This window comes from Phanerochaete carnosa, assembly GCF_000300595.1.
Source record: "Phanerochaete carnosa HHB-10118-sp unplaced genomic scaffold PHACAscaffold_2, whole genome shotgun sequence".
In the NCBI taxonomy this organism is placed as follows: domain Eukaryota; kingdom Fungi; phylum Basidiomycota; class Agaricomycetes; order Polyporales; family Phanerochaetaceae; genus Phanerochaete; species Phanerochaete carnosa.
The window spans coordinates 2,254,765-2,282,655 of NW_006767629.1; the positions used below are offsets into that span (position 1 = coordinate 2,254,765).

The 27,891-nt window shown below is 55.9% G+C and overlaps 10 protein-coding genes across 10 annotated transcripts in view; 5 read left to right on the top strand and 5 right to left on the bottom strand.

The window, feature by feature from the left end:
* The window catches only part of PHACADRAFT_249898 (uncharacterized protein), a 5,680-nt gene extending 3,612 nt beyond the window's left edge, over positions 1–2,068 (top strand). Inside the window, exons 9-11 of the mRNA XM_007391922.1 lie at positions 959–1,109; positions 1,170–1,528; positions 1,589–2,068. Of these exons, the coding sequence (XP_007391984.1) occupies positions 959–1,109; positions 1,170–1,528; positions 1,589–1,807 (729 nt within the window). The 3' untranslated portion in view covers positions 1,808–2,068. The remainder of the gene's footprint in view (positions 1–958; positions 1,110–1,169; positions 1,529–1,588) is intronic.
* Positions 2,069–4,009: 1,941 nt separating this feature from the next.
* On the bottom strand, positions 4,010–6,906 carry PHACADRAFT_249901 (uncharacterized protein). The gene is made up of 9 exons (XM_007391923.1): positions 6,801–6,906; positions 6,437–6,739; positions 6,002–6,384; positions 5,651–5,949; positions 5,207–5,596; positions 5,055–5,151; positions 4,645–4,991; positions 4,518–4,599; positions 4,010–4,463 (listed from the first exon to the last, which is right to left on the bottom strand). The coding sequence occupies exons 2-5, from the start codon at positions 6,735–6,737 to the stop codon at positions 5,416–5,418; spliced, it is 1,164 nt and encodes a 387-aa protein (XP_007391985.1). The 5' UTR covers positions 6,738–6,739; positions 6,801–6,906; the 3' UTR covers positions 4,010–4,463; positions 4,518–4,599; positions 4,645–4,991; positions 5,055–5,151; positions 5,207–5,415.
* Positions 6,907–7,277: 371 nt separating this feature from the next.
* PHACADRAFT_249903 (uncharacterized protein) lies at positions 7,278–9,399 on the bottom strand. Its single transcript, XM_007391924.1, has 9 exons — positions 9,148–9,399; positions 8,900–9,096; positions 8,710–8,843; positions 8,355–8,660; positions 8,214–8,308; positions 8,137–8,165; positions 7,931–8,084; positions 7,739–7,877; positions 7,278–7,687 (listed from the first exon to the last, which is right to left on the bottom strand). The coding sequence occupies exons 1-9, from the start codon at positions 9,311–9,313 to the stop codon at positions 7,447–7,449; spliced, it is 1,461 nt and encodes a 486-aa protein (XP_007391986.1). The 5' UTR covers positions 9,314–9,399; the 3' UTR covers positions 7,278–7,446.
* A 592-nt stretch (positions 9,400–9,991) lies between these two features.
* PHACADRAFT_249906 (uncharacterized protein) lies at positions 9,992–10,852 on the top strand. The gene is made up of 4 exons (XM_007391925.1): positions 9,992–10,131; positions 10,201–10,259; positions 10,309–10,523; positions 10,579–10,852. Exons 1-4 carry the CDS (start codon positions 10,003–10,005, stop codon positions 10,716–10,718), a joined length of 543 nt encoding a protein of 180 aa, XP_007391987.1. The 5' UTR covers positions 9,992–10,002; the 3' UTR covers positions 10,719–10,852.
* PHACADRAFT_249908 (uncharacterized protein) lies at positions 10,830–12,992 on the bottom strand. Its single transcript, XM_007391926.1, has 9 exons — positions 12,612–12,992; positions 12,421–12,561; positions 12,267–12,368; positions 12,047–12,211; positions 11,847–11,987; positions 11,606–11,795; positions 11,422–11,554; positions 11,193–11,362; positions 10,830–11,133 (listed from the first exon to the last, which is right to left on the bottom strand). Exons 1-9 carry the CDS (start codon positions 12,969–12,971, stop codon positions 10,901–10,903), a joined length of 1,635 nt encoding a protein of 544 aa, XP_007391988.1. The 5' UTR covers positions 12,972–12,992; the 3' UTR covers positions 10,830–10,900.
* Positions 12,993–13,137: 145 nt separating this feature from the next.
* PHACADRAFT_169988 (uncharacterized protein) lies at positions 13,138–15,728 on the top strand. The gene is made up of 11 exons (XM_007391927.1): positions 13,138–13,481; positions 13,542–13,728; positions 13,788–13,851; positions 13,902–13,939; positions 13,997–14,041; positions 14,097–14,411; positions 14,462–14,626; positions 14,680–14,976; positions 15,037–15,066; positions 15,119–15,180; positions 15,228–15,728. The coding sequence occupies exons 1-11, from the start codon at positions 13,237–13,239 to the stop codon at positions 15,457–15,459; spliced, it is 1,680 nt and encodes a 559-aa protein (XP_007391989.1). The 5' UTR covers positions 13,138–13,236; the 3' UTR covers positions 15,460–15,728.
* PHACADRAFT_181433 (uncharacterized protein) lies at positions 15,707–17,081 on the bottom strand (the record flags this gene model as incomplete). The annotated part of the gene is given in 6 exon segments (XM_007391928.1): positions 15,707–15,745; positions 15,765–15,885; positions 15,946–16,097; positions 16,149–16,449; positions 16,508–16,625; positions 16,694–17,081. The coding sequence occupies 6 exon segments, from the start codon at positions 17,016–17,018 to the stop codon at positions 15,707–15,709; spliced, it is 1,056 nt and encodes a 351-aa protein (XP_007391990.1). The 5' UTR covers positions 17,019–17,081.
* Positions 17,082–17,180: 99 nt separating this feature from the next.
* PHACADRAFT_249914 (uncharacterized protein) lies at positions 17,181–20,609 on the top strand. Its single transcript, XM_007391929.1, has 10 exons — positions 17,181–17,410; positions 17,472–17,534; positions 17,599–18,724; positions 18,785–19,003; positions 19,062–19,282; positions 19,350–19,531; positions 19,586–19,730; positions 19,789–19,856; positions 19,915–20,073; positions 20,149–20,609. Exons 6-10 carry the CDS (start codon positions 19,489–19,491, stop codon positions 20,400–20,402), a joined length of 669 nt encoding a protein of 222 aa, XP_007391991.1. The 5' UTR covers positions 17,181–17,410; positions 17,472–17,534; positions 17,599–18,724; positions 18,785–19,003; positions 19,062–19,282; positions 19,350–19,488; the 3' UTR covers positions 20,403–20,609.
* A 640-nt stretch (positions 20,610–21,249) lies between these two features.
* PHACADRAFT_249916 (uncharacterized protein) lies at positions 21,250–22,873 on the bottom strand. Its single transcript, XM_007391930.1, has 3 exons — positions 22,711–22,873; positions 21,987–22,630; positions 21,250–21,933 (listed from the first exon to the last, which is right to left on the bottom strand). Exons 1-3 carry the CDS (start codon positions 22,860–22,862, stop codon positions 21,494–21,496), a joined length of 1,236 nt encoding a protein of 411 aa, XP_007391992.1. The 5' UTR covers positions 22,863–22,873; the 3' UTR covers positions 21,250–21,493.
* A 1,539-nt stretch (positions 22,874–24,412) lies between these two features.
* PHACADRAFT_249918 (uncharacterized protein) lies at positions 24,413–26,649 on the top strand. The gene is made up of 4 exons (XM_007391931.1): positions 24,413–24,591; positions 24,652–25,324; positions 25,377–26,017; positions 26,079–26,649. The coding sequence occupies exons 2-4, from the start codon at positions 25,167–25,169 to the stop codon at positions 26,504–26,506; spliced, it is 1,227 nt and encodes a 408-aa protein (XP_007391993.1). The 5' UTR covers positions 24,413–24,591; positions 24,652–25,166; the 3' UTR covers positions 26,507–26,649.
* Positions 26,650–27,891: the final 1,242 nt, after the last annotated feature.

The following is a 27,891-nucleotide window of genomic DNA, read 5'->3' on the forward strand; positions in this document are numbered from 1 at the left end:
GTTCGTGATGTCCGATCCACAGCTTAGACACGTTTGACTGATTGCGTTCGTGTTTGCCATTATCAGACACCTGTATGACGTCGATATTTTCAACCAGCTGGATGTGTCGTCTTTGCGGTCGCGAGGCTTGCGCAGAGTGCTTCCAGCAAGTCAGCGAGCTTACGACGGAGCCCCCAGGTGCTGCTGAAGCGGAGATTGTCGCTTTACAAGCGAAACGAGAGAAGCACGCCCACGTCAACCCATTCTTCCTTTCGTGCACACGGAGGAACGAGCATAGGGCTAGCGACTTTTCACCTATGTCGCGTTTCAGCAAAGAGGAACTCACAGAAGCCATCGCCGAGATGGAAGCCCTCCTGGGCCAAGCTCCCGATGGCGAAATCGTCGCGAAGAGCTCACCTGAAGCATCGAACGGTTCTGCAGGGTCAACAGAGCAGACGGGCGAATCCTCCGCATCGGGCCAAATTTCGAACAGTACATTGTCGTCTTTGAATACGCCTTCGCTTTCACCTGACGCCGATACTGACAAAAAGCCTATCGCTGAGCTTGCATCCGACTCCGCGAAGCCTGCGGAACCGTCTTCCTCTACCAGCGCACCACCACCGCCCGAGGAGGCAGTTTCGCCTCCGTCGATCCCATTCTACGAACCCCGGGTTTTCAGTGATGCTGAGCTTACAGATGAGGTCTTTTCGGAGATGTGGGCGAAGGGCGAGCCGCTGGTGGTCACCGGCCTCCTCCCCAAATTCCGCATATCATGGACGCCCGAGTATTTCACACAGAAGTATGGCACGCAGACTTGCCTCATTCTCGAGTGCCAAACCGACCTAAACAAGCGCGTCTCGGTCGGCGAGTTCTTCTCGTGGTTTGGCAAGTACGAGGGACGGAGAGACTGCTGGAAGCTCAAGGTGCGCTCATATACTTGTTGGGCCTTTGGCATCATCTCTGATGACGTCTAAAACAGGACTGGCCTCCATCTACTGACTTCAAGACGGCATTCCCGGAGTTATACGAAGACTTTGCCAACGGCACTCCAGCACCGAACTACGTCCGTCGCGACGGTGTACTGAACGTTGCTGCACACTTCCCAAACAACACCGTGGCCCCGGACCTCGGTACGTTTACTGCGAGCATTCAAGCTCCCTCTGTCCTCATATTATGTGACGTCGTTACAGGCCCAAAGATGTATAATGCTATGGCCTCTTACGAGTCGGAAGGTAGTAAGGGCTCAACGCGACTTCATCTCGACATGGCCGACGCAGTGAACGTGATGCTCTACGCATCGTCGACGCCCGGAGGTGAGCCGGGCTCCGCCGCGTGGGACCTTTTCAGGGCCGAGGACTCGAGCAAGATCCGCAAATTCTTGAAGCGCAAGTTCAAGGGCCAATTCCAGCACGACCCCATTCATTCCCAGCAGTTCTACCTGGACGCACCACTGCGCAAGGAGCTGTACGAGGAGTTTAGTGTGAAGAGCTATCGCATCTACCAGAAGCCCGGCGAGGCTGTGTTCATCCCCGCGGGTTGTGCGCACCAGGTTCGCCGTTTACGCCCACGTTGTCCAGCTCGGGGTCAACTGACAAGCCATGATCTGTAGGTATGCAACCTTGCCGACTGCATCAAGGTTGCATGTGACTTCATCAGTCCCGATAACATTGACCGGTGCGAGAACCTCACGAAAGAGTTCCGTGAGCAGAACCAGTCCATGGCGTGGAAAGAAGACGTTCTTCAGCTGCGGACGGCTATGTGGTTCGCCTGGCTGTCATGCAGCCGCCAGGAGAAGGAGATGCGCGGCGAGTCGTCGCCCCAGCCGTAATAAATCCCTTGGCTCCCATCTGACGGTGTCGTTGTCATGCTGAATCTCCCCATACAACCATCTACATAAATCAAGGTCCCACATATCATATGCAATCTGCTGTCGTGTCATTCGTATTGGTGTATTATTTTTCTCCGTCATTCTTACTTTCCATAGGGGTAGCCGGCGTAGAAGTGCTTGGGAAGTATGGGCCAGACGGACACGTACGATCGATACAATTATCGAGTAATTCTACATACAAAGCCGAAGAAATACACTCTTCGTAGAGGGATACGTCACACACAAAGGGGCAAGGACGGGTGCACGAGAAGGTACCCTCGGAACCCTGGGCCAGTAAGGAGACACTAGCTCGCGTTCGGCAACTGGCGGGGAAGATCGAAGCTCCACCATCCCGTGTTACCCTTCGTCGAGTCCTGATCAGAAGCTGGCGGGGGCCAAGTTGTGCCATGGACGATCGTTACCATTGCCGCTCCCAGACACGAAAGCGCGAGTAAAATGGCTCAGCAGGGCTGCGAGCACGAGTCTACCAGCCCCATTGCAGAGACTGGCTTGACGTTGCCGGCGTCGCCGCCACATCCCCCGACTTGCCCCATTGTCTATACACCTGTCACCGTCGCCGATGGTGAAGCCGCTTATATGTCCGGCTCTCGGTATATTCGTACCTCTCACAACCGATCCCATGTTTATTTGCGTAACTCCGCAGATGTTCTGCACAGAACCCTTGAGTGCAAGATCGTCTCGCTCGCTCTTCCTAGGACCTGGGGCAGCACCATACATGCGCGCCTACCGTCCACGTCCAGCATTTGGCTGGTGCTGTAGGAGGAAAAGTCAAATGTAGCTCACTGTTCGTAAGAAAGTTGATTACTTACAAGTAACTCGCATTTCTGACAGGCATCACCTACGATATAGATTCAGGTAAACGTCACAAAGTCAGGTATAGCCTTGGACCCTCCGGGCCACGCCTTGATCCGGCTCCAGGAGTAAATCTCAGAGAGGAGCTCCTCCGTGAGACCGCTAGTTCCGCCACTAACACTGAGATACTGCAACAGCGGCCTTCCGTGTCAATAGAGCACATCAGATCAGACGGAGACCTGCCTTGTGCGCCTCGTTGACGACTAGAACCTCACCAGAGTCTACTCTGGCGCGCAGGAAAAGCCTCGAGACGATCTCACGGTAGTCACAGATTGACCCTGGGTCGAGGTAGATGATGAGGTGGAAAGGCGGAGAGAACGACGATAATGAGCTGATCGATATGCCATCTCGAGAGAAAGGCTTTTCCAGGGAAACAGAATGCTCATGCGCTATTTCAAGGCGATCTGCTGGTGTTTCGGAGGAGGGCGTACTCTTCTTCTAGGCAAAGCATGAAGCTGACAAAGGTGTAGCGTTCACTTAGTGGTGCGTGTGACATCGCCATGGTCAACAAAATCCTCGACGAACAGCGTTTCTACCTATCCGAGTCTCAGTACATTATCTGAAGAAAGAAGATTTTTTATTTGCAATTTACAGCTACTAACAAAACGATAGACCGCAAACTGTTCGCCGTAGCTTTGTTTACTTTTGGAGCGGAACAAACAAAGAATCGAGATTCTGTCCCAAAAAAACGGCAGCGAACGTGTTCCCTCATCCCAAGTTGTATCCGCTCATTTTTGTGCTCCAACATCTGGCTTTCGACTCGTTTACAATGCCTGAAGTTCGAGAGAAAGGCGGCAACTCCATTAGGTTCCCACGCCATTGAGCCCGGTGTCACAAGGTTTCAAAGTGGCCTATCGTTTTGCAACTGGCTGTAACAGTTTGCGGTCTATCGTTTTGTTAGTAGCTGTAACGACCTCCGCCACGTAATCTAGATTGTCTGCCGGTTCAGAGGTCAGGCAATCTGCTTCAAGTAGCTTAAAGCTCTGAGTGGCTGCTTATCCCGATCTTCTGGGCTAGATAGTTCCAGAGTAGAGTAAATTTCGGAGAAAGCGAAAACACGCACGAGTCTGACATCATTCAAGGCCAGCCCCGGCCCGCGCCCTGTCCTCAGGCCCTCCCACCAATTGTCATGGGTCCTCCCGCGCTGCGTCTTACACCCGCAGTCCGGTGTCCAAACAGCCTGCCGGGAATAACTTTGATCTTGACCGAGTTTCTTGCTGTGCACAGTTACAGCGTGCGTCCCACTCATGTCTCTCTTCCAAGTCCCTGGCTGGTCGGTGCCAGCAACTCCCGTACCATCAGGTTCAAACTCCAAGAAGCGCAAGCGTCCTGCAAAGGAACCCGAGTCCGACGCAAAAACTCACGCCGCTACTGTCAATATAGATAAGCTTGTCGCAAAGCTTGGCGAGGGTGAGGGTCTACAAGCCAAGAAGAAGGCTAGGAAGGACAAGGGGAAGGGAAAAATACACGACCTTTCTGCTGCGAAGCGCGAACCAAAGCAGATCCATAGCTCGCAGAGAACCAAAGAGCCTAAGGACGGGAGCAGGCCCGCACCCCCATTGGCAAGCGGGTCGAAAAAGAACAAGAACAAGAATAAGAAGTTGCAGCAGCAGGAGACAAAAACTTCCAACTCTGTTTCGCCACCAAAGCCCGCTGCGCAGAAAGGCAAGAATGCGAGTCCTGGGCAGGGGCTTACCGCTCTTCAAGCGAATATGAAGCACAGTCTTGACGGCGCACGCTTCAGGTGTGTCTATGTCTACACGCTTATTCTTCTTCTTTGCTACTAACGGCCTCTCAGATGGATAAACGAGACGCTGTATAAGTCTGACAGTGACCACGCTCGGCAGATGATGCGCGAGAATCCCTCTGTATTCTCCGAGGTGTGTCTCTTTGGACATCTGCACGCCCCTCTAACTATCTCATAGTATCATACGGGCTTCCGTCATCAAGTCCAGTCCTGGCCCGTGAACCCCGTAGCACACTACATCTCTGCACTCTCGAAACATCCTGCAAAGACAGTCGTTGCAGACCTCGGCTGTGGCGACGCCACACTTGCCAAAGCACTCGTGCCGAACGGCTTTACCGTCCTGTCCTTTGATCTTGTATCTGACAAAGATTATGTCGTCGAGACGGACATCTGTACACGGATACCCCTACCAGGATCGGATACCGACGGAGCACAGATCGTCGACGTCGTTGTGTGCGCACTAAGCCTGATGAGCGTGAATTGGGTCGGTTGCATCAGAGAGGCATGGAGGATACTCAAAACGGAGTACGTCTGTCACCGTAGCCCGCGGGCTGTCTTCGTACTGAATAATGATCCTTGCACCTGTAGAGGCGAACTCAAAATTGCCGAAGTTGCAAGTCGGTTTACCGAAGTGGAAGCGTTCATCTCGCTTGTATCGTCTGTCGGTTTCCGTCTGAAGTCGAAGGTCTGTCTAAAACTGCGCGATGGTGGCTATGACAAGGCTGACTCGCGGCGTTTAGGACGACAGTAACACTCATTTCACATTATTCGAATTTGCCAAGGCAGATCGGAAGCCGAAAAGCGAGAAAGAGTGGAGCAAGCTCACAGAGCGCGGGAGCATTCTAAAGCCTTGCGAATACAAGCGGCGATAACGATCCAGATTAAATGAAAAAATGAGCTGCTTTGGCACTGCTGTTACATTGGATACGATTTATGCTTGACCCTGTTCTCACGCCCTAGGAGGGACCGCAATGGTACGGCCCTCCTTTGAACTCTGGAGCGCAAGTTCAATCAGTTCAATGACTTCGGCCGACTGCTCAAACGTCACAGCTTGAGGAGCCTTCTCCCGGATCGCCCTTGCAACATCGCGGAAGAGACCAGCGTAGTCGCCCTTATGTTTTGACGGCCAGCTGCAGCAGAACATGTCAGGCGGTCGCTCATATATACTGGGATGAGAGACTCACATCGACCGCACGACCTCATCTCCCTTCTGGTTCTCCAGGGTACCGTACAGCTCCTCCGGCTCCTGGCCGTAGGTCGCCGAGGTGAAGATGTCGGACGGCGCGCTGATGACGTTAAGCTGGTCCTCCTGCACGTCGACGCCGTACTTGGTGTACGTGCCCTGCGTGCCGCGGACGATGTACCGCACCTGCGGAGACTTGACGGAGAGGAGCGCGCCGCGGAGGGTGACGGTGAAAGAAGTCGGCTTCACTGGGGCGTCAGCGGGCGAACTGAGAGGCGGGTAGCGGAGGGTGACAGTGAACTGCAGCCATGTAAGCAAAAAGTGAGTGAAACACGGCGTTGGAGAGACGTACAGTGTCGTCGACGTCCGGGTGCCCGATTCCCCTGATGTTCTCGACCCTCGCGGTGACCGTCTGCGGCCGTCCGAAGAGGACGAGAGCCTGGTCGATGATGTGGGCCGCGAGGTCGTACGTGAGCCCGTTCGCAGGCAGGGGCTCGTCCTTCCACGTGCCCTTGAGGGTGGTGCGGTACCGGTCGAAACGCGACTCGAACTCCCAGAGCGTGCCGAGCGAGTTTGGATCGCTCGGCGGCAGCGCGAGCAGGGTCTTGAGCGCGAGGAAGTCCGAGTCCCAGCGTCGGTTCTGGTATGGGTACAGCACGAGGCCTTTAGACTTCGCGAGCGCGTCGAGCTCCTTCGCCTGTGCAGAGGTCGCAGTCACTGGCTTGTCAACAAGCACTATCGAGACCGTTCAGTATATGCTAAGGAGGTGGGGTATGGACAGACGTACCATGTTTGCCCGCCTCGAGCGTCCGCTTCGCAAACTCGTAGTGCGTCTCACTGGGAGTGCCAATGATAACGAGCTCGACTTCAGGGTCAGCTAGGACCTGGTCGAGGGTGTTGTGGATCGTGACACCCTTGGCAGCGTCGGGGCCGAAGCGAGCCTGCAGCTTGCCACCAGGCCCTGCGGGCTTGCGCTCGAGGACAGCGTGCAACTTGAAGAGCTCCGGAAGTGCGAGCACGAAGGGGACGTGGAACGTTAGGCCAGAGAGACCAACGCCCAGGACGGCAGTCTTGATTGGTCCGCTCATGTCTATGTATGACAACTTCGTGAGCACAAGTGTCCAGAAGATGGGCGATGCTTGGATGCTCACCGGTGGATGAAACAAGCAAGACTGGGCAGCAGAAGACCGAGAATGACAAAACTCTCAGCAAGGGTCATCTTATATAGTCTGCGAGGTATGGCGGCCCGGACCCTCAGGTGGTGAAAACATCGATCGCTCATTGGACACGCAGGAATTTGCGTCAGAGATGTCCATTCAACGCGACGACGCGACAATGACGCCAACTCATCTATCGCGAATCCGAGGCACCAACTCACAGAAAACTTGCAACCATTTGACGCGGCGCAGGTGGAGGTGGTGGATCGAGTCAAGACGCGCGATCGCCTCCGCGCGCCGGACACCAGCGACATTATGCATCTCCCATTCTAACAGCCACCTCCAGTTCGTTCCCCTCTCACGCGCATGATAGCACCAACGGTGACTGCTCACAAGGTCACCAGTGGGCTCAGCAATGCAATAGCTGCGAACGGAAATAGGCATCGATAGTAGTACGGATTCCGATGAAAATAGCGGAAGAGTAGAAGGATGTGCATGTGCTACAACGGTGTTGGCATAATCTACAGGCCAGGGCCACTAAAATTGCTACGTATATTATGGAGATACGGAAATAAGTCATGGGCACAGTCGTGGAGAAGTTCGTGAGGTATCCTGAGTGTATGATCTAAGGTGGGGAGGTTCACCGGTCTTTGCGAGACTCATCTGAGTTGGGAGCGGGAGCGGTCTGAGACGGGATGGTTTCGAGGGGGAGCTCGACGTTGCTAATGCTAGGTGATAGACCCTTGCCCGAGAGCGACGGAGAGCCCGCGACAGTTGAAAGTTCATCATCGCTCTGGGGACCGAGGGTAGGGCTTGACCGCTCCGAGCGCGACGTTGCCTCTGCAAGCTCCTTCCGCAGGGCCTCTAATTCCTTCTCGAACCTATGATGGATCGGTTAGCGCACGCAAACACTCCATAAGGTAGCTACATACTTCCTCCCAAAGACTTCGATGTAGAAACCTCCACCGTTCCATACACTGACAGCAAAGATGAAGAGGATGAGGGCACCGCTCCAGAACGGACTATCATAGAGCAAGAACAGAGCGGGAATCTCCGTCAGGACGGCGTATCCTAGTATGGCGATCAGGCGTGTCCGGAGGGTGCTGAGGAGCCGGTGAACGTACCAAGCTGACCCAGCATGAAGAACGGCTCGCGATACTGGGGAGGTATTGCCGACAAAACGCGTCCGATCACGCCGCGTTTATCATTCAGGAGGAACGAGAACGACGTTGTACGTTGCCCCGACTCGATCTTCTTGCGGCGATCAATGAGAACGAACTACATCACACGATGTCAAGTCAAATACATGTCAATGGTGCCTTGGTCTCACCTTCCAGTAGAGTAGTTGCCAGATGAGGTCTGGAAGACCCGTCAGCACGCAGATTTTGACACACGTACGGAACTTACAGATGATAGAGCTCAACAGAAGAGCGCGGAACGGCTGCATATGGGGGAGCTCTTTAAGTGCCGGGAAGCGTGTCGCAGCATCGGGATAATAATGACTGGTACAATTAGCAACTGACGTAGCACAAGGACGCGAGAACATACCGAATAACAGTGAAAGTCAAAGGCGGGTAGATGTGGATGAATAACGAGGTGACCTTATCCATGTCATGGAAGACGAGGCTATTTCTCCACGTGATAACTGCGCTCGCAAGCGACCCATGCGAAAGACAGTAACACGCAAGGAATAAAGCAGGGCTGGACGGCAAAATCCACAGATATAGCAGGTTGAGGATATTGCAGTAGTAGCAGAGATCGAAGAGGAAATAGTGCCAGGCACGCTTCTTGTAATAGACCGCGCGGATTGGGAGGAGGATGGCGGTACCAATGGTATACGCGATGTGAATATATCTAAGGATATCTCAACACCGGCAAGCATAAAATCAAGCAAATAACGCACTGAGGGTAACTGCCGAACATGAGCGCTGTCGCGAGGAGAGACATGACGCCGAGGAAGAAAGAGATTTTCTCGCGGGTACGAACAATCTTTGCAGATTGCCAAGAAGCGGTCAACGAGGTCATCCTATGAGACACCTGGAAAATCCTATGCTTCAGCGACAGGCATACAGTGAGATGACGCATAGACGCGCCTTGAGCTTGAACTTTTGCATCTCGCGTTCCAGGTTGTCTGTGAGGACCTCTCCAGATTGTGACTTCATTTGCTTGAGCAGATCCTTGCGGAGACCCTGAAGTGCTTGATCAGCCTTCATCTTCAGGCGATCGCTCTGCTTTGCGAGGTTGCGTTGTAAAAGATCAAGACGCGAGTCGAAAAAGGTCTCCATGGTGTCTGTGGAGAGTGAGTACACGACTGGCGGGTAGGACTAAGAAGAACACACACCTAGCAGAGTAAAGCCGCTCGCAAAATCGGACAATTCGTCCTTGACAAAACGTTCGAAGGGAATCGAAAAGTAGCCAGAGCCGTGGTTGGCGCCGCCGTTGGGAGTGCTAGACTCTGTTCTCGGCAGTGGCGACTGGGAGGCGCGCTCCTCTGTCGCAGTCGACATTGTGCGTGGTTTTTGTTCGTTGCAAGACAAAGAGAGAGATAATGAGAAAGAAGAGATGGAGACAGCGCGTTAAGAACGCGACTTCCTCGAGACTGTGGCCAGCAGAGCGTGAGTGCGGAGACGTCCGTGTTCGACATCTGATTCTGTAGTGACGCATCTGCTTATGTAATCTGGCGTGGCGCGCGTTCTCCTACTGCGGACACCGACGCGAGGGCGAGAGCACCCTATCTTCTCGATGTTCGCTGGTCATGCAGCGATTATAAGAGGCCGTGATGGTCCCGCACATACGCAAGAAAAGAGCGGCCGGCGGCTTGGTGTTGAAGAAGTTGCTTTCCCAGGCCGTAACGGTTCTCCCTGCGGCATGTCCCATGTATGCCCACGGGACACTGACTCTGAGAGTGCACACATGAGGCCGCAATGCGAATCGGGTACGAGAACTTGATCAGGCTACTGTGAAAGACTTCCAGACGCCACATATGCGCACTGGGCTCGGAGCGTGCATCTGTCACTGGTGTGCTGGCGAGCTGCCGGTGTAGCCACGACACGGAGGGGCTACCCCGGCTTGCTTATCTGATAAGTCCAGAGCCAGGTCACGTGAGGCAGATTTCAAACTCCGAGACGCTTGGTGAGATGATGAGTGCGGCACTCCGCGCACACTCTGCCCACGAACGACCACCACGCTGGACACCATGTTTCGCGCTGCTCTCTCAAAATCTGTGCTCAATGCTGCTCCCCGCGCAAGCCGGGTCACGCTTCGCCCTGTTCTCGCCCGCGGGTACCATGAGAAAGTGATCTCGCACTACGAACAGCCTAGAAACGTGAGCGCCGCGCAGTCTGGCCAGGCCGAGAACATAGTTATCTGATATCCACTGCCTTATGTTCCCCAGGTCGGCTCTCTCCCAAAGAACGCTCCTGATGTCGGGACCGGTCTTGTCGGCGCACCTGCGTGAGTGTCCAGACCTTGCCCCTGTGCCGTCGCTGACACTCTCGGACAGTTGCGGAGACGTCATGAAGCTCCAAATTCGCGTGGACGAGAGCGGAATCATCCAGGATGTCAAGTTCAAGACCTTTGGTTGCGGCAGCGCCATCGCTTCCAGCTCGTACATGACCGAGCGGGTAAAGGGTCTGTCGCTGGAAGACGCTGAGAAGATCAAAAACACGGAAATCGCGAAGGAGCTTTGCTTGCCGCCAGTCAAACTCCACTGCTCAAGTACGTTGCTTCATACCCTACTTCGCTGCAACTCTGGACTCACTCTGCTTATAAGTGCTTGCTGAGGACGCCATCCGATCAGCAATCAAGGATTATCGCACAAAGCGCAGCCAGCTGTCGAACCCGAAGCAGTCTGGATTCATTGACGTTACGCAGAGCTCTGCAACGGCAACTGCGCACCCATCATCTGCTTGATTCTTCTTCGTTTTCCTCTTTTCTTTTCCTTGCATTTTGCTATCCTATGTCATTTCACCTAGTCATCCTGTAACATTAGGTTATCTGTGTCTCGCACGCATCGCATTAAAAGAGATATCAAAGTTTACATGCGTACATCCCTCGTGTGCAGTGTCTAGGAAGTAGCGAGCCGAATATCGGTTTCAGGTGCTCTTCTGGTCGCCCTTCTGACCAACAAATGAGAACGTGCCTCCTGCGAACCACCTGTCGTTCGCCTCCTTCACGCGTGCGGCGGCAGCAGATTTGTTCGTAAGCTCGAAGCCTTGCACCGGTGTGACGGTCAGCGATGTCGCAGTGCCTGATGTCTGCGTGCCGCCGGCCTGCGCGGCCCTCGTGAGTGCGGCCGTCCGCAGCTTGTTCGCCTTGGAGAGTTTCGCTGGAGCACCATCGTCAGTCTCCACAGAGTCCGGCAAGCATGTTTACACGAGAACTTACCGCGGCTCTTCGCCTCACCGACGCCTGCCCTCACCTTGCCTGAGCCGATCATGCCCAGGCCCTTTGTCTGGTCGAACGCGCCGACCTCTTCTTCCGCCTCGCCGAACGCCATGCGGTTCTGCAGCTTGCGAAGCTCGGTCTGCGCGTACGCCTCTTTCGCTTTGCGAGCCCTGTCCTCCGGGCCGAAGGTCAGTGCTGACGGAAAGGTCCATTAGGTAGTGACACGCACCGCTTTCCTCCACGACGCTTCTTGGGACCGTCGTTCGGAATCGCCAGCGCCTTTACGATCTTACTCGGAGGAGGAGCAGCCAGGCGGTCGACATGCTTCTCAATTTTCTCCCGCAGATCCTGCCCGTAGCTGCCTGCATCGAAGATCAGCCTCAAGAGCGGGATAGGACTCGTGAAAAACGTACCGTCCCGCCGTTGGCGTTCCAGATCCATGCGTGCCGCGAGTGCACACTTCGCGCCGACTGTACGCTGAACCTTGAGCTGGTACTCTGAGGGTGTGGTCTGCAGGATTTCCGATTGGAAGATGAATCCGGTGTGACGGCGCTGAGTGGCAGTGGAGAAACCGGCTGTGATCTTCTTCTGAGCACCTAACAGCTGTACGAGGGTCAGGTTAGGATAGTATGCATACACGAATAGAAAACTTACGTGGACGTTGCAGGCCGGCATCTTAGCGAGACCATTCAGACCACCGGCGACACCAAGTAACTTCGCAGCTGTAGTTGTACCGACAATAGCTGACAGGTTGGGTGCAAGAATATTCATTCGCGAGCTCACGTACATGAAAATCTGCAAATATATATTATTAGCACTCTGGCTTCTTCTTACACGCCGAGAACGCAACACACCTTTTTCCGAACCTCCTCCAAGTTGTCGGCAAGATCGCAGGCGCGTTGAACAGCCTCCCACTCAGCTTCTGAGAGGGGCTGACCGGTGGTAGTGGTAGCAGTGATCATGACAGACATGACAATTGCTGCGGGAAGAATGGTATTGAGGTTGACTTTGGTGGGATCCTGTGGACAGAAGTCAATCGGCCGAAGGGTATGAGGAGAAGAATAGGGGATTCACCTCCGAATTACCAAGTGCGCGCACAGTACGAATGTACATTGGCGGCTCTTGGACCAATTGCTCCAGTTCGGGGAACTTTGATGCGTAATGGTCTCTAATGAACTGAGACAGGTGTCAAGGACATATAAGAGCTAATGGGCTAGTCGGTGCGCACCTTGTGTACAACCATGATCTCATTGTCAACATCTACTGATAGGTTGTTCGCCTGCACGATAACATTATACTCCGGATTCGAGTGGGTCGGAAGTGCCATCTGCTCCGGCGTGCTAGGGTTTGCCTGGTACTTGTCGATTTCCTAGGAGCAAGGTCAGGCTAGGAAGGTTAACGAATTAAGGGCGGACACACCTTCAAGATGTCATTCATGCGCTTGCTACCATACACCTTGGCAATCTTTCGCACGTCTTCCACTGCTCCGAGTTCCATGCGTTGTACTTCCTCAGCATCCAGTTCCTCAGCAGGCTTCATACCGCCCTCCAGCACCAAGCTTCCAACGGCCTTTTGCGCATCTTGCCCGCCATCTTCCCCCTCGCCCTCCGACATGACCTCATCCTCGTCCCCGACCTCCGCAGGTGCCTTCCGCTTGAGACCACTGCTTGACCCGGCCTGAGGCTGCTGCTCTTGTTCTTGTTCGTCTTCCCTATACTCTTCCTCGCCCTCTGAGAGCCCTTCAAGGTCTGCCAAGAGCTCGTCTGCGAGCGCGCTCATGTCTACGAGGCTGCTTTGAGGGGAGACTGTCGGCGTGGACGGGTGGAATGCTATGGCTGAGGTCGAAGCAGGTCGAAGGCACAAGCGCCCTGATGCAAGTGAGTCACGTGCGTCGCAGAGTGATCGGATCGGACCTTCCCCGGACGGGAGGTGAGCTCAAAGCAGCACTGAGAATTACGCCCTCAATTTCCTGTCCTTTCTCCTAGCCTTTGACGTGTCCTAGCTCATCGACTCTAGAGCAGCAGACACACAGCCAGATACTAACATGCTGCGCAAGACACTCCTGCACCGCTCGCTCCAGCAGAGTGTGCGCCATTCACGCCGTTCCTACCATGCCTCTGTCCTGCCGTCCCTCATCTCCACCTCGTCGCCAGAGTTCGTGGCAAAGTCAGAGGCAATGAATACCGTGGTGGCAGATTTCGAAGCAAAGGTTGCCGCAGCGAGATTGGGCGGCGGCCAGAAGGCGGCTGAGCGGATGAGGAGCAAGGGGAAGAAGCTTCCCCGCGAAAGGTCGGTTCCCCGCATCTGAAGTGCAGACGCGACCTAATGCTGCATATGACATGAAAACAGGATAGCATTACTGCTTGACCCACATACTCCTTTCCTTGAATTGTCACAGCTTGCTGCACACGATGTCTACTCGGACAATGTGCCAGGTGCAGGTATAATCACGGGCATTGGGAGAATATCCGGTCGCGAATGTGTGGTTGTCGCGAACGATGCGACTGTCAAGGGTGGCTCGTACTACCCCCTCACTGTTAGTGACAACACTTCAGTTCCTGTCTTGTGACGTGGCTCATTGAATTAGGTCAATAGGTCAAGAAACATATCCGTGCACAAGAGGTTGCTCGCGAGCATGGCCTACCATGTGTATATGTCGGTATGCGCATGTTGTTATTTTGTTGGTACACTGACCTCACGAATTCGTAGTCGAGTCTGGCGGTGCCGCGCTTCCCCACCAGGCCAATGTAGGCACTCTGAGCTTATTACCGTGGATGCGTACCCTGAAGCGCTGCCTCTTCTAGGTGTTCCCGGACAAAGAACACTTTGGTCGCATCTTCTACAATATGGCAAGTGTCATCCTGAACGGACGTTTGACGTAGTTTTCACAATCAAACCCCCTAGGCGCAAATGTCGGCTCTTGGCATACCACAAGTCGCCATTGTACATGGTATCTCCGTCGCAGGAGGTGCCTACGTACCAGCAATGGCAGACGAGAACATTATTGTTCGAGAGCAAGGACGAATTTTCCTGGCGGGACCTCCTCTGGTAAAGGCCGCAACCGGCGAAGAGGTAGACGAGGAAACCCTCGGAGGAGGTATGATGCACTCGTCCGAGTCCGGAGTGACAGATCACCTCGCCCGTGATGACGAGCACGCTATTGCTATTGCTCGCGGGATTGTCAGCGACCTCGGCTCTGCTGGCGGACGGATGCTGCCGGTGAGATTGACGGATTTGCGGACCAATGCTTCATACTAATCGCTGTGCAGCCACCACAACCAGCAGAAGACCCTATATATCCCGCGCATGAACTACATGGGATCGTAGGCACTGACCTCCGACAAGCATTTGACATGCGCGACGTCATCGCACGAATCGTCGATGGCAGCCGTTTCCGTGAGTTCAAGAAGGAGTACGGTACTTCGATCGTCACCGTGAGTCTATTGCTTTCGTTAGATGCATCTTGTCTTCACAAGCGGCCGGCTAGGGTTTTGCCAACGTCCACGGCTATCCAGTCGGTATCGTGGCGAATAACGGCATCCTCTTCTCCCAGTCTGCTTTGAAAGCCACCCACTTCATCGAGCTTTGCTCGCAACGGCAGATCCCACTGTTGTTCTTGGTGAACGTCACCGGTTACATGGTCGGCTCCAAGGCTGAGAAGGGTGGTATTGCGAAGGACGGCGCGAAGATGGTCAGGGCCGTCGCTTGCGCAGACGTTCCGAAGCTCACAGTCGTCGTTGGTGGAAGCTACGGTGCTGGAAACTACGGCATGTGCGGTAGAGCTGTGAGTGCTTGCCAGGCTCTAGTGTTGTGTGTATTGATACTGATGGCTGTGCGCCCTCAGTACTCTCCAAGATTCCTCTGGATGTGGCCGGTACGTTTTGATTTATGTCGGTGCTGGCCTTTGCTAAACTTTGCCCGCGCAGAACGCGAAAGTATCAGTCATGGGTCCAGGACAACTTTCTCAAGTCATGTCTCAAGTATCCAAGTACGTGTTGTGCTTATCGTCCACTGAAATCGCTCACATCCCTGTAGGGACCCAACTAAACATTCCACACTCAAGGAGGAAATCGAGGAGCAGTCAACAGCGCTATACGCAACGGCTCGTCTGTGGGATGACGGTATCATAAAGCCGGTGGACACCCGCGACACCGTTGGCCTCGCACTCGCGCTATCGGCACGCGAACGCAGACCGCCGGGCTCAGGCTCGAGTGGTTTGACGACCTGGGACGGCGATAGGAAGGGCTTCGGAGTCTTCCGCATGTAAATTAGACGAACGTCAGACAACATGCATGCATCTATCTCGTATGGCAGGAGCGGAACGTCCGAACGCAGAATTCGTAGAGGGGCGCGATTAGTCCGCGCGTCGCCGTTTGCGCAGGAGGTCTTCGTCGACGTCCATCGCATCTCCGTCTTTCTCCCGTTTGCCCGACGGCGATTGAGCAAATCCGGCGGACAAAGCAGGAGCCGTCCAGACGTTAATCTTAGAGTCTTCGCCTCCCGTTATGAGGATATTATTCTGCGGGGACGTAAGAACATGCACCCCCGACTGACTGCGAAAATGGAACGTACCTCTTCGTCCCACAGTGCGGACCTCACGACACCGACATGGGCGTTGGTCCACAGACGCTCCAGCGTCCATGGTACCGAGGCGTCGGAGAGCGTCGGTCGAGTGACCAAAGCGATGTCGCCTCTAGTAACCAGCGACAATTAATTGTTGCACACGGACTACATACACAAGTGTGACACGCACTCGTTCGACCCGGCGAAGACGCACAAGTCGTTGTCACGGGAGGGAGGAATCGCAGAGCTGTTGTGACAGCCAATGAGATAGTCCGTTACCCACGTAAGGTCCTGGCCGTGAATCGACGGTTGGCGGATGTCAACGTCGTAAACCATATCCAGCTGCACGAGACGTGAGCTTCTCCGCGGCGTCTGTGAAGGACAGATACTTACTTCGCCAGACCATGCGCTGAAGGTCTCCATATCGCTCGAGGCCCACACCCCAGGAGAACCGGATCGCCCGCGCACCCACCCGGCCTGGGCGACACTACAGCCCCAGTTCCCGACGTGCAGCCCAGCCTCGTCTTCGTCTGCCTCATCGGCGTTCGAGGTACTGATCAGGCCGTCTGTCGAGACTGAGAGCAGCACATTGCGCAGAGGTGTGGAGGACGATCGGAGGAAGTGGACGGCGGTGATATCGTCCGAGTGGGTGTAGGAGTGCACGCGAAGAGGTGCGGCAGGGTTTCGCGGGTCCCTGTCGCAAAGTGTATGGGTGAGCCCATGTGTATGCGGGGATTTCAGAGCATACTTACCAATACAGAAGGGACGCATCGTCCCCTTGCAGGTCTGTCCCTGCGGCTACGGTCATCCCGTTGGCAGAAACATCGCAAGATAGCAGGGCGCGTTTTCTTCCCGCAGCAAGCCCTTGCACTAGCGGATCCACACGTCTTGCTTGAGTTTAGCCTACATCAGCGATGAGATCAGGTATTTCTACTCACTCTGAACCGACGCGGATCCTGTCCGCTCGTCCCACACCTTTACGAGGCCGTCCTTGCCACACGAGACCAAGGTCTCTTTTGAGACCCCAGCAAAGTTGGGCACAGCCCGCATAGTGGTTATCGCCTCGTCGTGCCCCGCGACTTGCGAAACGGGGCGCAGGTTTGACTTGTCATAGAAATGGATAGTGTTGGACGGTGCGGACGAGGACGCGGCATAGCACGACTGTATTGCTGCTAGGGAAAGCACGTAAGCGTCGCCCGGTAGCGAAGCCGACTTTATGGGTTTCGATGTGGTCGTGAAGTGGGGAGACTCGGAGAGAGACATCCTGGAGAAGAGCGCGACAGAGCTGCTTGGAGAGTTGCCCGAACAGGACACGAACAAATTGCTTGACGACAGGCGCTTGGCGGGGGCGGGGTCTGGGCTCGGCGTGGTGCCGTTGTGATGGGTGCCTGCGGGACTTGCTCTTTGTTTCATCCCACCCACCTCGTTGCCTCTGCAGTCGCTCCACTGCGATCGTTGGCTCCCGTCTCACTACTTTCGCTTTCACTTACGCACAGATCGTGCATCTCACTCTCGTTTAAACCACCACTCTTTTCATATTAACAAAAAGCCCCAACCACTTCTACCTTTCTTGTGTCCAATTTAGAATCCGCTACCTCGATCATATTAACTTTCTCGTCCACATCACTAACATTTTCGAAACATGGTTCACAATGGTACGGGCCAGCTAGGTATCATCCTGCGAAACGCGTTAATCATCACGATGTTCGTTTATAGGTCCCCGTCGGCTCAACCGCCTGCCACAACGCCTGGATTATACTCTGATCCCTGCACCCCTCGGTACGTTTCCACATGTTTCGAAATCTCATCCAAAGCTCACTCGACGCGTGCCTACCGCAACCAGACTTGTCACTTCCGCTTGTCGACGAGAAGGCCGCATTACCAGCCATCATCGTGACGCCGTCGTCTCCCTCAGGGCAAACCGACTTTTCCATCGCCTTCCTCGCGCCTCCCGAGACGCCCACCTTTAAGCAGCGCGTATTTTCCGCGTTGTCCAATCTTCCCAGGCCGTCTTCACTCCAGCCGCGTCTCCCCTCGCAGATCCAGCTGCCGGCTACGCCCTATAAAACCGAATTCGACTCTTCACCTTCATGGACGCTGAAGACAAGGGCCAGCACCACTATCCTCATGGCTATTCTCGTCTTCATTTTCGGCTGCCACCTCTTGCTGCACAGTCTCGCCTCGTTGCACCCTCGCATGGACTACGGAACCGCGTCGGACGACAGCGTCGTTGCTGCCGTCTTTGGTGGCGACGTCGACAGCATAGGCGGTGCACACCGTGACTCGTCCGATTCTGCAACACCAGCTCTCGGCGGTGCCTTCAATCTGCATTCCTTGTGGGCGCCGGGCCATTCGTTCGGTGGCTTTGGTGGTAAGCGTAGCAGCCACGCACGCTTTGTCATATCGGAACCGAAAGAGCTCAAGGTCGAGCCCACGCAGTCCACCAACGTTTAGATGGGAGAGATGGATCTACGTGGCTGTTTATAACAGCATGACACGACCTTCTATGTCCTTGACGCTGCCCCACCTGGGTCTGTGCATATGTTGTTTTTACCCTCGGGTCGCCGGCTCTTGCGCCGGCTTCGATACCTTCACGGCTGCATGTTCTGGAGCGCACTCCTCGTACTTAGGTGCTACCCTCGGCATAATTTGGATTCTGCTCTATTTATTGGGTGTCCTTGTTCGTGTCGCTGTATCGTCGTAGGTTATATAGGCGATCTTGGCCGCCGAACGTGGCATCTCCTTTGTTCTTCTGTGTAACCCCGTTGTGGCGCAGCTTCGTGTGGCGTGCATAGTTGAACTTGGAGCCATGTAACCTAGATACCCGAGGCTTTGTATTACTACTTTTGTTTGCAGCTCCACCCTCCGTGGGTACTGTCACCACCGTCGAGCACTGCCCGCCACTGTCAAATATCACGGACAGTTGCAATCAAGCACGCGCACGTCGACGGTGTCTCTGCCACTGGCAGGTGAGTGGGTAGCAACATATTACGGCATACGCAAACAATACTTTACCTTGCCTCCTGCAGGGCGCAGCGGCTGTGCGACGGTCGGCCCAACCACGACGCATGCCGGATTAGGAAGTGCATTTGTTAGTTGCAGGATCCGCGGGAAACATCCCAGACTTTCATTGGCCGCTGGTCGCTTGGCGCGCGTGCTGTGCTCGTCCCTGAACGTAACCATCTCCGCCCTAGGCGGGGCAGTTTACGGACTCATCCTCCACGCCGAGCCAGGGCCAACCAAACAAAGTTCGCGTAACTGGAACTCTATCGCCTCGTTTTCCCTTGATAACATTGCCTTTCGCAGTCTTTCGCAGCCTTTCGTGGCAGAGCTTGTGGGGTTCAGCATGCCTGTGCACTGCTACGGCGAGCAGAATGTACGCGCAAAGACGCGACTCGTCTTTGCTTGCTCGCTGACAAGGTGACTCCTCGGGGGATCGACAGGCAGCGTCTCGACAATGCGTGATCAGCGCCCAATATCCGTATATGTAGCCTAGTCTCAACCCAAAGGAGCACGGATGCGGCGAGGTGAGGTGATTTATGATTTTGGTCCGTCATCAGCCAACTGAATGACAGGCACCGTCGTTCGACACAGCAACCGCCAAACTGCCCTGGTTCTACAACATCCGGATCGATATAAGGATGCCTGGTACCGGAAGCTTGAGAGCTAGGACCGCTTTTCTCTTTCGCCTCTGTACTTTGCTCCTTCTTTGTCCGCCCCGATTGTGCACAAAATGCCCGGACACTGGATAGGGTTGACTCGCCTCGGAGTGTTCTGTACGCACTCCGCCTCATGACCCGCTCACCATATCCTGACACCGAGCCACCCAGGTGCCGTCCCGGTCTTCGCCATCATCGTCCTTGGGCTCGGCGCCGACTGGATCGCCGTCACCGAAGATGAGGAGGGCGGGTACTTTGATTACGCCGCTCTGGCCGTCGCTACCGCCGTGCTCACCCTGGTGACCATGCCTGCGATGTACGCGCAATTGCCCCCGACGGTTACATCACTCACTGATATTGCCTTCCGCTTTCAGGCTGATCATCGACTTCCTCCGGCGCGGCGCGTTCACCTCCATGATCCTCGTCGAGATTGTCTGGCTCGGTAAGCGACCAGGGGCGAGATCAATCGCCAACATGATGCTGACGCCACGCGTCGCCAGGCATCCTCTGGGTTCTCTGGCTCACGACAGGCTCCTTCGCCGCGAACCAGCTCGGGGACGTCAGCAGCTGCAACTCTGCGTTCTTCCCCCAGTGGGCGAAGACGGGCTGCTCCGAGACGCAGGCGATCATCGCCTTCGCCTTCCTCGCCTGGATCGCCCGTAAGTTGTTTCTCCATCGACGCCTGTGTCCCGTCGCGTCGCGTCGCACCCCACTGACCGCGTTGTGCCCGCCAGTGGTCGCGTACTGGACCGCGCTCCTCACCGTGGCCGCCATCTCCGCCAACAAGGGCTCGCCGCGCGTGTGGTACACGAGCGTCAAGGAGGCCAACTTTGCCCCGAGCACCGCCAAGGTCGACCTCACCGGCGCGATGGGCACCGCGGAGCACAAGGGCGCTGTTGCCAATGCGTCCCCGGCGATGCAGCAGGACTACCCGCCTGCGCCGCACCCCGTGGGCCCGCAGCACGGCTACCAGCCCACCCAGATGTAGGCGTTTTGGCTACAAGCAGTCGTGTGTCGCCTCCGAGGACTTGGTTGCCTTGTTTCGATCCGTTTCGCTTCTTTTCTTCTCTTTTCTCGTATCATCTGACCTTTTCTTCCCCTGCGATATGACCCCCTTCCCTGTAATATACGGTAAATACCCTTGTTGGGTTCTTCAACGAATACATCCTGGCGACTGTGCCCCAGTGTTGGCTCTCTCTAGCTTTTCGCATCGTGGAATGCCAGTGAGCATGGATCCGCGGACGATCCTCCGACCTGGAATGTCAAAGCCAGTAGGGTGTGGGTGGATCTCACATACTAGCATGGCACACGAGGCGATCAGACAGTAACAGTGCGAGGCGTGATGCGTTCGGGTAGCGCTGCGACCATGAGAGGCTGCTACATCATCATTTGCACGCGCTGGTGACAGCCAGGTCAGCAACGAGAGTCTGTGATGGCTTTTAAAGGAAACCCTCAGCAGAGACGAAGAGGTGTGATAAATGTCCTTAGAGCCGGATAGTAACTTACGCGGAAGCAACAGAGCAAAGCAAAGTCAGTTCATGTGCGAACGCGGCGGCCAATGGCGTGGCATGGCTACCCCCCGCCACGCACGCGGAGGCTGCAACCCTGAGCTTGGATACTATCAGCCCACCGTCGTATGTCACCCGGAGGATTCGGTTGCCACGCTTGGCCTGATTTGTTTTCTTTTGTCCGTCTTTCAAGCCTTTCTGTCTCTACGACTCGGTGATGCCTCTCTTCCGGACAATTTAGTACCTCTGTTGAGCTCAACGAATCCTGATACGAGGCAGGCGCATGGCAGTGCTGAGCACATCGCATTCAAATCGCACTACGAGGAAAGCAACACAACAGGCATGCTCTATTTGCAACAGACAGATCTACAGATTGAAAGCTCTGGACGTATACAAGAAAACCCTGGACGTATACAAGACAACAACAGAACAAGATAGTAAGTTAAAATAACGTTGGGGCAAAATTTTCGGCAGAGCTAAAGACTTAGAGATGATCTGTCCTTGGGGAGTTGGATACAGTGGGAACAGGGAGCAAAGGAGCAGTCAGCACATCTACGGTACAGTCCACACTCTACTCGGAGTCAGAGGAGCCGACCGAGGCGGGGGCGACGTCGGCATGGGGAGCCACACCCCTGACCCGCTTAAGGATGCACATCTCGACGGCGACGCTGGGGCCGAACGCGACGGCGACGACGTTCTCGCGGCCCTCGCCCATGTCGGGCTCGCGCAGGCGGTGCATGACGCTGAGGATCGTCGCGCTCGAGCTGTTGCCCCGGTTCTTGTAGATGTCCCAGCTCGCGCGGAGGTGCTCGAGCGGCAGCCCGAGGACCTTGCCCACGCTGAGCAGCACCTTGGCGCCGCCCGGGTGCACGGCCCAGTCGAAGTCGGCGGCAGCGGGCGCGACGCCGTCGGGCGCGAGCGAGGGGATGCGCGACAGGAGCGAGCCGAAGACCGGCGGCGTCCCTGCGGCGGCGATGGCGGGGACCTTCGGGGTCAGGACAGCGTTCCAGCCTGCACATATGCGTCAGAGAGACGGACGAAAGGGATGCAGGCAGCAAACTTACCGTGGGGGTGGATGTCGAAGCCAATGTCTCCGGATGTCTCGGGGACGGTCAGGTGGTCCCAGCCGAGGAGGTCGTACACGGGCTTCGCGTCGGGGCTCTCGCCGATGCCGTTGCTGAGGACCGCCGCGGAGGCGCAATCGCTGAAGATGGCGGCGCCGATGCGGAAGTTGCCAGTCTTCTGCATCAAGTCGAGCTCGGAGCGGATCAAGAGACTCGTGAGCTCGCATGCAACAATGAGGATCCGTGCGGGGCGGTTGAGGAAGGTGGCACCGAGGGCGATGTTGGCAGCGTTGCGGAGGGCGGCGAGACCACCAGCACAGCCGACACCGTGCAAGAGGGTGCGCTCGACGGTGCTCTTGAGACCGAGCTCGCGAGCGACATAGTAGTCATAGCCTGGGTTGGCCGAGTTGGTGCAGGTGACAGCGATGACGTGAGTGATCTCGGAGACATCGCCGCCCCACTCTTCGATAGCCTTGGAGGAGGCAGCGGCGGCGATCTTGACGCCCTCCTTGAGGAAGTATTCGGAGAGCTGGTCGATGGTGGGCGCCTCGGTGCTGTTGACGCTTATAGGGTCGATGAGTTCAGATATTGTGTGACGTGTGTCGATGCCCGTGCTCTCGTTGAACACGAGAAGCTTCTCAATGCTGGGGGAGTATGGATGCGTTAGCAGGGGTGGTTGGGAAACTAGCGGGTGGAGCACTAGGAAAGACGAAGAGGGACGTACATCGGGGTTCTGGGGGTGTTCTTGAGAACGAACTCCCTGAACTCCTGGACGCCGACGGCATGGTCGGGGTATTGGGAGGCGATGCCCATGATGTGGAGCCCGGTGTCGGGGAAAGAGGCCTGAGCCTGGGCTGCGAGCGTAGCGGGAGACATGGCGAGAACGGGTGGGTTGGATGTGGGGAAAAGAGCGAGTGAGCTGGGGAGTTGGTCGGTGGGGACGGTGGTATTTATGATGGTCAGCGTCGCCCCAGCCAGGATCCCCAAGCTGAGCACTTGCCTGATTTGGGTTTCCCACCGTACATTGTGTCACGGCGGGGCGTCTGTCCCGAAAGGGAGGTGAACGTGCATGACGTCTGGCTCGCTGACGCGCTCTGATGGACGCGCTCGAATCTGAGGGTGAGGACGGCGATTGGTCATTGCCATTGCGCACGGCGTCGAGACAAAGCAGTTCCATGCTCTTTGCTCGCTTCCCTCGACGTCGGGACGCGTCCTCGAGACGGCCTGTTGCGTCCCCCTGGACATGATTCGCTCGAGATCCTCGAGCTCGAGCCCCCTGTACGTGTGCAGGTGGATCGCGTACCTCGGGACTGTCGTCAAAGGTACGAGACAGGATCGAAGGGGCACTGGCCCTGCTACTCTCGTGGCGGGGACGCTCTCAAGGCGCAAACGCTCAATCACCCGCGTCAACGTGGATCGCCGCCCAAACGCTCAGCGAAGCGTCCGGCGTATGGAGATAATGCACAGTGCCCTACATGGTGGGCCTCTTGGCGTTCCCGTGCGGATAACTAGCGAGATAGATGCACGAACGGCGAGCCTCGCGCCCATTCGTGACCGCCGTATCCAGCGCACTGCCTCTTGACAGCGGCGCAGGTGGGCGACCTTGAGCCCACCGCGATACCGCACGCCGAACCGACCCGAGACTGACAGTAAATGCTGTGGAAAAAAAATGTTGCGCACGCATCCTACGTCTTGACGATGGTGATCTAGGGATAGATAGCCAACGCCAGTGATCAGAATGTTATGAGCATGAGACAGGTGCGTTGATGCGGAAGACGTACAAACCAAAACTTTACATTGAACATGCATGTTTCCCTATTAACGGATGACATGCAGCCTGCACGTCTCGGCGACCATTTTGGAAACGAGTTCTGTCGCGCTCCGATCTGCATGACATACCGTTCTGCGTCTATTTCCACAACACGTACGTGAGGGCGAAGGCACTCTGGCATGCTTCAACGCATGGAAGCCCTCTTGTCGAGCTCGTGATCATAAATCGCGTCTAATCCTGCACAAGAGTCATTGTACGCACAGGGGCCCTGAACGAGGTTGTTCCTGCACGCCCAGTACACGAGGGAAAGACGTGCACTGACGAAACCAGGGTTCATTATCTTTGCACGTCAGGTGTGGGAGGGCTCACCTCGTCGCCCACTCTACTCGCTGTCCATTGCTCACTAGTACTGGCAGGCTCCACAAAGGTAGGTGAATAAATCACGGCCACCCTGCAAGAACGTCGGATCTGTTGTTCTTGCGACGCCATGAATTCTCAAGCCAAATATTGATCGGTGAGGATGACGGCACGGGCGCCGTCGTCGGTGGTTGGTGGCAGATTGAAACAAGGTAGCTGCCGTGTGGCGTCTACAGGCGTCTGCGGGCCATCACCACATCATCTTCGCCAAAGTTGCCTTACGCGGCAGCAAGCAGCTCGCTCCTGTCCCTTCACCACGAAGCGTGGTTTCGTCATCGACCAGGTCTGCGCTGGCTGACCATGATCTAGATGCTGGAACGTGTTGCAAAAGTCGCTCAGACCCTTGGGTTCGTCCGGAGAACGCTACCCAAACTCCGTTTGCGACCACGGAGGTTCAGGTCGTGTGCTGCAGGCCTTGTAAGCCCTGATTGCAGTCTGTCACAGCAGTCTTGGAACTAGTCTAATTGCCACCAGAAGAAACCTCGCAGGTACCCCTTCTCTGCCGTCTGCACGCATCCCACTTCAGTGGAAGGACATCTGGTCGCCGAAATTTAAATTTCTACCGAGAGTCTGTCCGCCACAGGAAACAAGCGAACTCCATATCGCATGGCAGGCGGCCTCGAATGCATTCCCTTAGGCGACGACAGCAGAATTATGTCCTAACGGCCGCCCGCTTCCAAGCGGCCTGTTATCTCGGACGTGCATCGGCACCGTTGCTCTCGGTTACGTTTCAATATTTCCGCGATTCACAACAAACGCTGCTGCGATTGTCGCCAGAGATGTGAACGTTGACGAGACTCCCGCGCATTGACTCCCAGATCAAGGCCTGTCCTTCATCTCGGTCACTTCTCAAAAACCTGATCTGTACAGGACGTCAGACCGTGGCATCAACATTCTCCGCCACGGCGTTGCTGCCTCATTCCATAAAACTCCCTGGGTGCGCCTCTATCCGTGCATCCGTTCACGGTCTTTCCGGGCAGCCCACCACGAAAATGTCCCCCGCCAGAGTCCTCCCTTACGGCCGAGTCGAACCCGTCTTTCCCGACTCAAGCCTCGCTATCGTCGGCATAGGCGTCCAGTACCCTCCATACGCCTGCAAACCACAAGACCTCAAGAAGCTAGCGCTGCGACACTACCGCAGAACGCCTGCGTAAATGACCCCCCGATATCTCAACCGCCCTCGCTAATCTTCGAATCACTAGACTGCAAAAGATTCTCGCTATCAACGAGAACACCGGCATCGACACCCGGTCTGTCTCCTGCACCATCGACCACCCTCTGCTCAACAAGCCCGAGCCGCCAACGGTGGACGAGCTCTCAGACTTCTTCCTCTCTGAAGGCGTGAAGCTGGCCGTAGACGCTTCGCGGAGAGCAATAGAAGAGTGGGGCGGAGACGTCTCGGAGCTCACACACCTTGTTGCCACGACATGCACCAACTCCGCCAACCCAGGCTACGACTACTACGTCGCGCGGGACCTCGGCGTGACCGGCAGTGTCGAGCGCACCCTGCTCCACGGCGTCGGCTGCGCGGGCGGCCTGGCTGCCCTGCGGACGGCGGCCAACATCGCCCTGCTGGCGTCGTACCTCCACAGGCCCGCGCGAGTCCTCGTGGTCGCGTCTGAGCTCGTCAGCCCGCTTGCGCGGTCCGAGCTGGAGTCGCTCACGCAGAACCAGGAGCTGCGGATCGGCGTGACGCTATACAGCGACGGCGCATCGGCGCTCGTGCTGAGCAACGGCGTCGGTGATACGCACGGCGAAAAGCCGCTATACGATCTGCTGGCGTGGGACAGCCGGACGCTCCCTGATACCGAAAAGGACATCACGTTTGATGTCCATCCCAACGGTGAGCCCTCGTCCTCCCGATCACGGTGATAACCTGTTCCTAACGTCGCCTCGCTCCGCAGGCTGGAAAGTCAACCTCACCCCGCGCGTGCCCGCCCTCTCGTGTGCCGCCGTCCCGCCTCTCTTCAACTCCCTCCTCCGTCGGACACCGTCCTTCGCGCACCTGCCGTACCCCCCACTTGCACAAGACTTCGACTGGGCCCTGCACCCGAGTGGCACAAAGGTCATCTCGGGGGTGCAGAAGCTGCTCAACCTCACGCCGGACCACCTGCGCGCCAGCTATGACGTCTACAAGAACCACGGCAACACGTCGAGCGCGACTCTGTTCAGCATCCTCGATCGATTACGGCGGATGGGCGAGGGCAGGGAACATGCCGTCGCGTGTGCGTTCGGGCCCGGCGTCACCGTCGAGATGTGCATCCTTCGGAAATCCCTACATTACAACCGGGCCTGCTCATTGTCCTCGGAGTACATGGACTTCTTTTCGTAACTGAACTTTGTCTTTTTAGTTGTGTGTTTGTTTCTACCACTATTGGACTAGTCGCTATACCCATACCATTCATCTAGACATCCTCTTGTTTACTATTTTTATTGTAAGAACACATGTATGTCACCAAAAGATACGACGCATCTTTTCCGAGTTCTACTCTGCAATCAGAACAGGGTGTGCCGATGTGTCTCAACGACTCTCGGCTCCTCATACACGAGCGGGTGCCACTTGCTAGGCGTAGTTCCTGCGAGCGAACAGCTAGCTCGTCCGCAACATCGGTCTTCCCAGCTGTCCAGCCAGCTTGTTCCCCTAGACCATCGGCCTCACCGGTGTTGGCGAAACCTCGCGACGAGACTCTGAGACTCGGAGGCTTGCCGTCTCACCAAGGTCGCGCCCCGAGGCGAAAAAGCCTGCCACCAGGGAGGTTAGAGCATTGCCGATAGCACGGAAATCAGCGCAGGAGTGCGTACGTTCGCATCATCGATGTCTGCACCGAGCACTGAAGTCATCATCGTTCTGGAATGCGCATACCTCACGTCGCCACCTGGGGCTCGCTAGTACCCACCGGGCGATCCGATAGCACTTCTCGGCTGATGCTGTGGCGCACAATCTGACCGGCAGCCGAGAAACCCGAGGCAGGCCTCTGCTTCCCCCGGGCCCCGAAGGCGGAGTCATGGAAGCCAGCCGACATAAACCATGGTGTAAACGCCTTGCCAAGGGTCTGTGACCATATTAATGAATCATTCTTGCAGGGTACCAAAGTTATACAAGGGCAGCAATCAGGCCCTGCAAATACACGCTGAATTTTAGTTCGTCGAGTGGCTGATATGGCCGCTCCTGCGCCGGCGGATGATTGGAAGCGCGACAGAAGGTCGTCAGCAATATTTGTAGGGATCCGAGGCTTCTTGGCGACATGGGAATATTGCACAGAACAGAAGAATTTTGAGAATTCCTTGCGTCTCTTTATCATTATCTTAGGTTCCACGTTCATTGAGAATGTCGATGGGCTTTTTAGCACAGGCGGGCACCGCGGGTGAACGGTGATCCCGTCTGCAGCGGAGATGATTACATGCTGTAATGATTATGTCACCGGGAGCCGAGAGAGGTCAGGTTGCGTAATATCCACAAGGTGAAACGTGTTCAGCAGGGTGCGCGGGGCAGTGATAGACTCATATACGCTGGACCGCACGTCCGACTCGAATGAAAAATTCAAGCGGGTGCCTTCATTTGAGATATCTCCCCTGCCAGCTGGCCAACTCGTCGCGTTAAAAAAAAACGGCAGGCACACGGTCCAGACACATTTCCATTTTTACTGAGCGAACTGAGGCTTGAGAAGAATGGCGACATCGCAAGGACGAGTTCGGAGGCCGCACATGCAAAGATCG

What these genes read in the sequence shown, in the direction of transcription:
- PHACADRAFT_249901 (XM_007391923.1), bottom strand. Translation starts at nt 6,737, where the DNA reads ATGAGCGGACCAATCAAGACTGCCGTCCTGGGCGTTGGTCTCTCTGGC. An exon ending in GCTCGAGGCGGGCAAACATG is followed by an intron (nt 6,385 to 6,436) that starts GTACGTCTGTCC and finishes CGGTCTCGATAG; the next exon opens with TGCTTGTTGACAAGCCAGTG. An exon ending in ACCCGGACGTCGACGACACT is followed by an intron (nt 5,950 to 6,001) that starts GTACGTCTCTCC and finishes ACATGGCTGCAG; the next exon opens with TTCACTGTCACCCTCCGCTA.
- PHACADRAFT_249903 (XM_007391924.1), bottom strand. Translation starts at nt 9,313, where the DNA reads ATGTCGACTGCGACAGAGGAGCGCGCCTCCCAGTCGCCACTGCCGAGA. An exon ending in ATGTTCGGCAGTTACCCTCA is followed by an intron (nt 8,661 to 8,709) that starts GTGCGTTATTTG and finishes AGATATCCTTAG; the next exon opens with ATATATTCACATCGCGTATA. An exon ending in ATCGAAGTCTTTGGGAGGAA is followed by an intron (nt 7,688 to 7,738) that starts GTATGTAGCTAC and finishes GATCCATCATAG; the next exon opens with GTTCGAGAAGGAATTAGAGG.
- PHACADRAFT_249906 (XM_007391925.1), top strand. Translation starts at nt 10,003, where the DNA reads ATGTTTCGCGCTGCTCTCTCAAAATCTGTGCTCAATGCTGCTCCCCGC. An exon ending in GGTCTTGTCGGCGCACCTGC is followed by an intron (nt 10,260 to 10,308) that starts GTGAGTGTCCAG and finishes ACTCTCGGACAG; the next exon opens with TTGCGGAGACGTCATGAAGC. An exon ending in AGTCAAACTCCACTGCTCAA is followed by an intron (nt 10,524 to 10,578) that starts GTACGTTGCTTC and finishes TCTGCTTATAAG; the next exon opens with TGCTTGCTGAGGACGCCATC.
- PHACADRAFT_249908 (XM_007391926.1), bottom strand. Translation starts at nt 12,971, where the DNA reads ATGAGCGCGCTCGCAGACGAGCTCTTGGCAGACCTTGAAGGGCTCTCA. An exon ending in AGATCATGGTTGTACACAAG is followed by an intron (nt 12,369 to 12,420) that starts GTGCGCACCGAC and finishes CACCTGTCTCAG; the next exon opens with TTCATTAGAGACCATTACGC. An exon ending in GGAACGCCAACGGCGGGACG is followed by an intron (nt 11,555 to 11,605) that starts GTACGTTTTTCA and finishes TCTTCGATGCAG; the next exon opens with GCAGCTACGGGCAGGATCTG.
- PHACADRAFT_169988 (XM_007391927.1), top strand. Translation starts at nt 13,237, where the DNA reads ATGCTGCGCAAGACACTCCTGCACCGCTCGCTCCAGCAGAGTGTGCGC. An exon ending in CCTACCATGTGTATATGTCG is followed by an intron (nt 13,852 to 13,901) that starts GTATGCGCATGT and finishes ACGAATTCGTAG; the next exon opens with TCGAGTCTGGCGGTGCCGCG. An exon ending in ACGGTACTTCGATCGTCACC is followed by an intron (nt 14,627 to 14,679) that starts GTGAGTCTATTG and finishes GCGGCCGGCTAG; the next exon opens with GGTTTTGCCAACGTCCACGG.
- PHACADRAFT_249914 (XM_007391929.1), top strand. Translation starts at nt 19,489, where the DNA reads ATGCCCGGACACTGGATAGGGTTGACTCGCCTCGGAGTGTTCT. An exon ending in GACTCGCCTCGGAGTGTTCT is followed by an intron (nt 19,532 to 19,585) that starts GTACGCACTCCG and finishes CGAGCCACCCAG; the next exon opens with GTGCCGTCCCGGTCTTCGCC. An exon ending in CGTCGAGATTGTCTGGCTCG is followed by an intron (nt 19,857 to 19,914) that starts GTAAGCGACCAG and finishes ACGCGTCGCCAG; the next exon opens with GCATCCTCTGGGTTCTCTGG.
- PHACADRAFT_249916 (XM_007391930.1), bottom strand. Translation starts at nt 22,862, where the DNA reads ATGTCTCCCGCTACGCTCGCAGCCCAGGCTCAGGCCTCTTTCCCCGAC. An exon ending in AACACCCCCAGAACCCCGAT is followed by an intron (nt 22,631 to 22,710) that starts GTACGTCCCTCT and finishes ATACTCCCCCAG; the next exon opens with CATTGAGAAGCTTCTCGTGT. An exon ending in CTTCGACATCCACCCCCACG is followed by an intron (nt 21,934 to 21,986) that starts GTAAGTTTGCTG and finishes GCATATGTGCAG; the next exon opens with GCTGGAACGCTGTCCTGACC.
- PHACADRAFT_249918 (XM_007391931.1), top strand. Translation starts at nt 25,167, where the DNA reads ATGTCCCCCGCCAGAGTCCTCCCTTACGGCCGAGTCGAACCCGTCTTT. An exon ending in CACTACCGCAGAACGCCTGC is followed by an intron (nt 25,325 to 25,376) that starts GTAAATGACCCC and finishes TCGAATCACTAG; the next exon opens with ACTGCAAAAGATTCTCGCTA. An exon ending in GTTTGATGTCCATCCCAACG is followed by an intron (nt 26,018 to 26,078) that starts GTGAGCCCTCGT and finishes CTCGCTCCGCAG; the next exon opens with GCTGGAAAGTCAACCTCACC.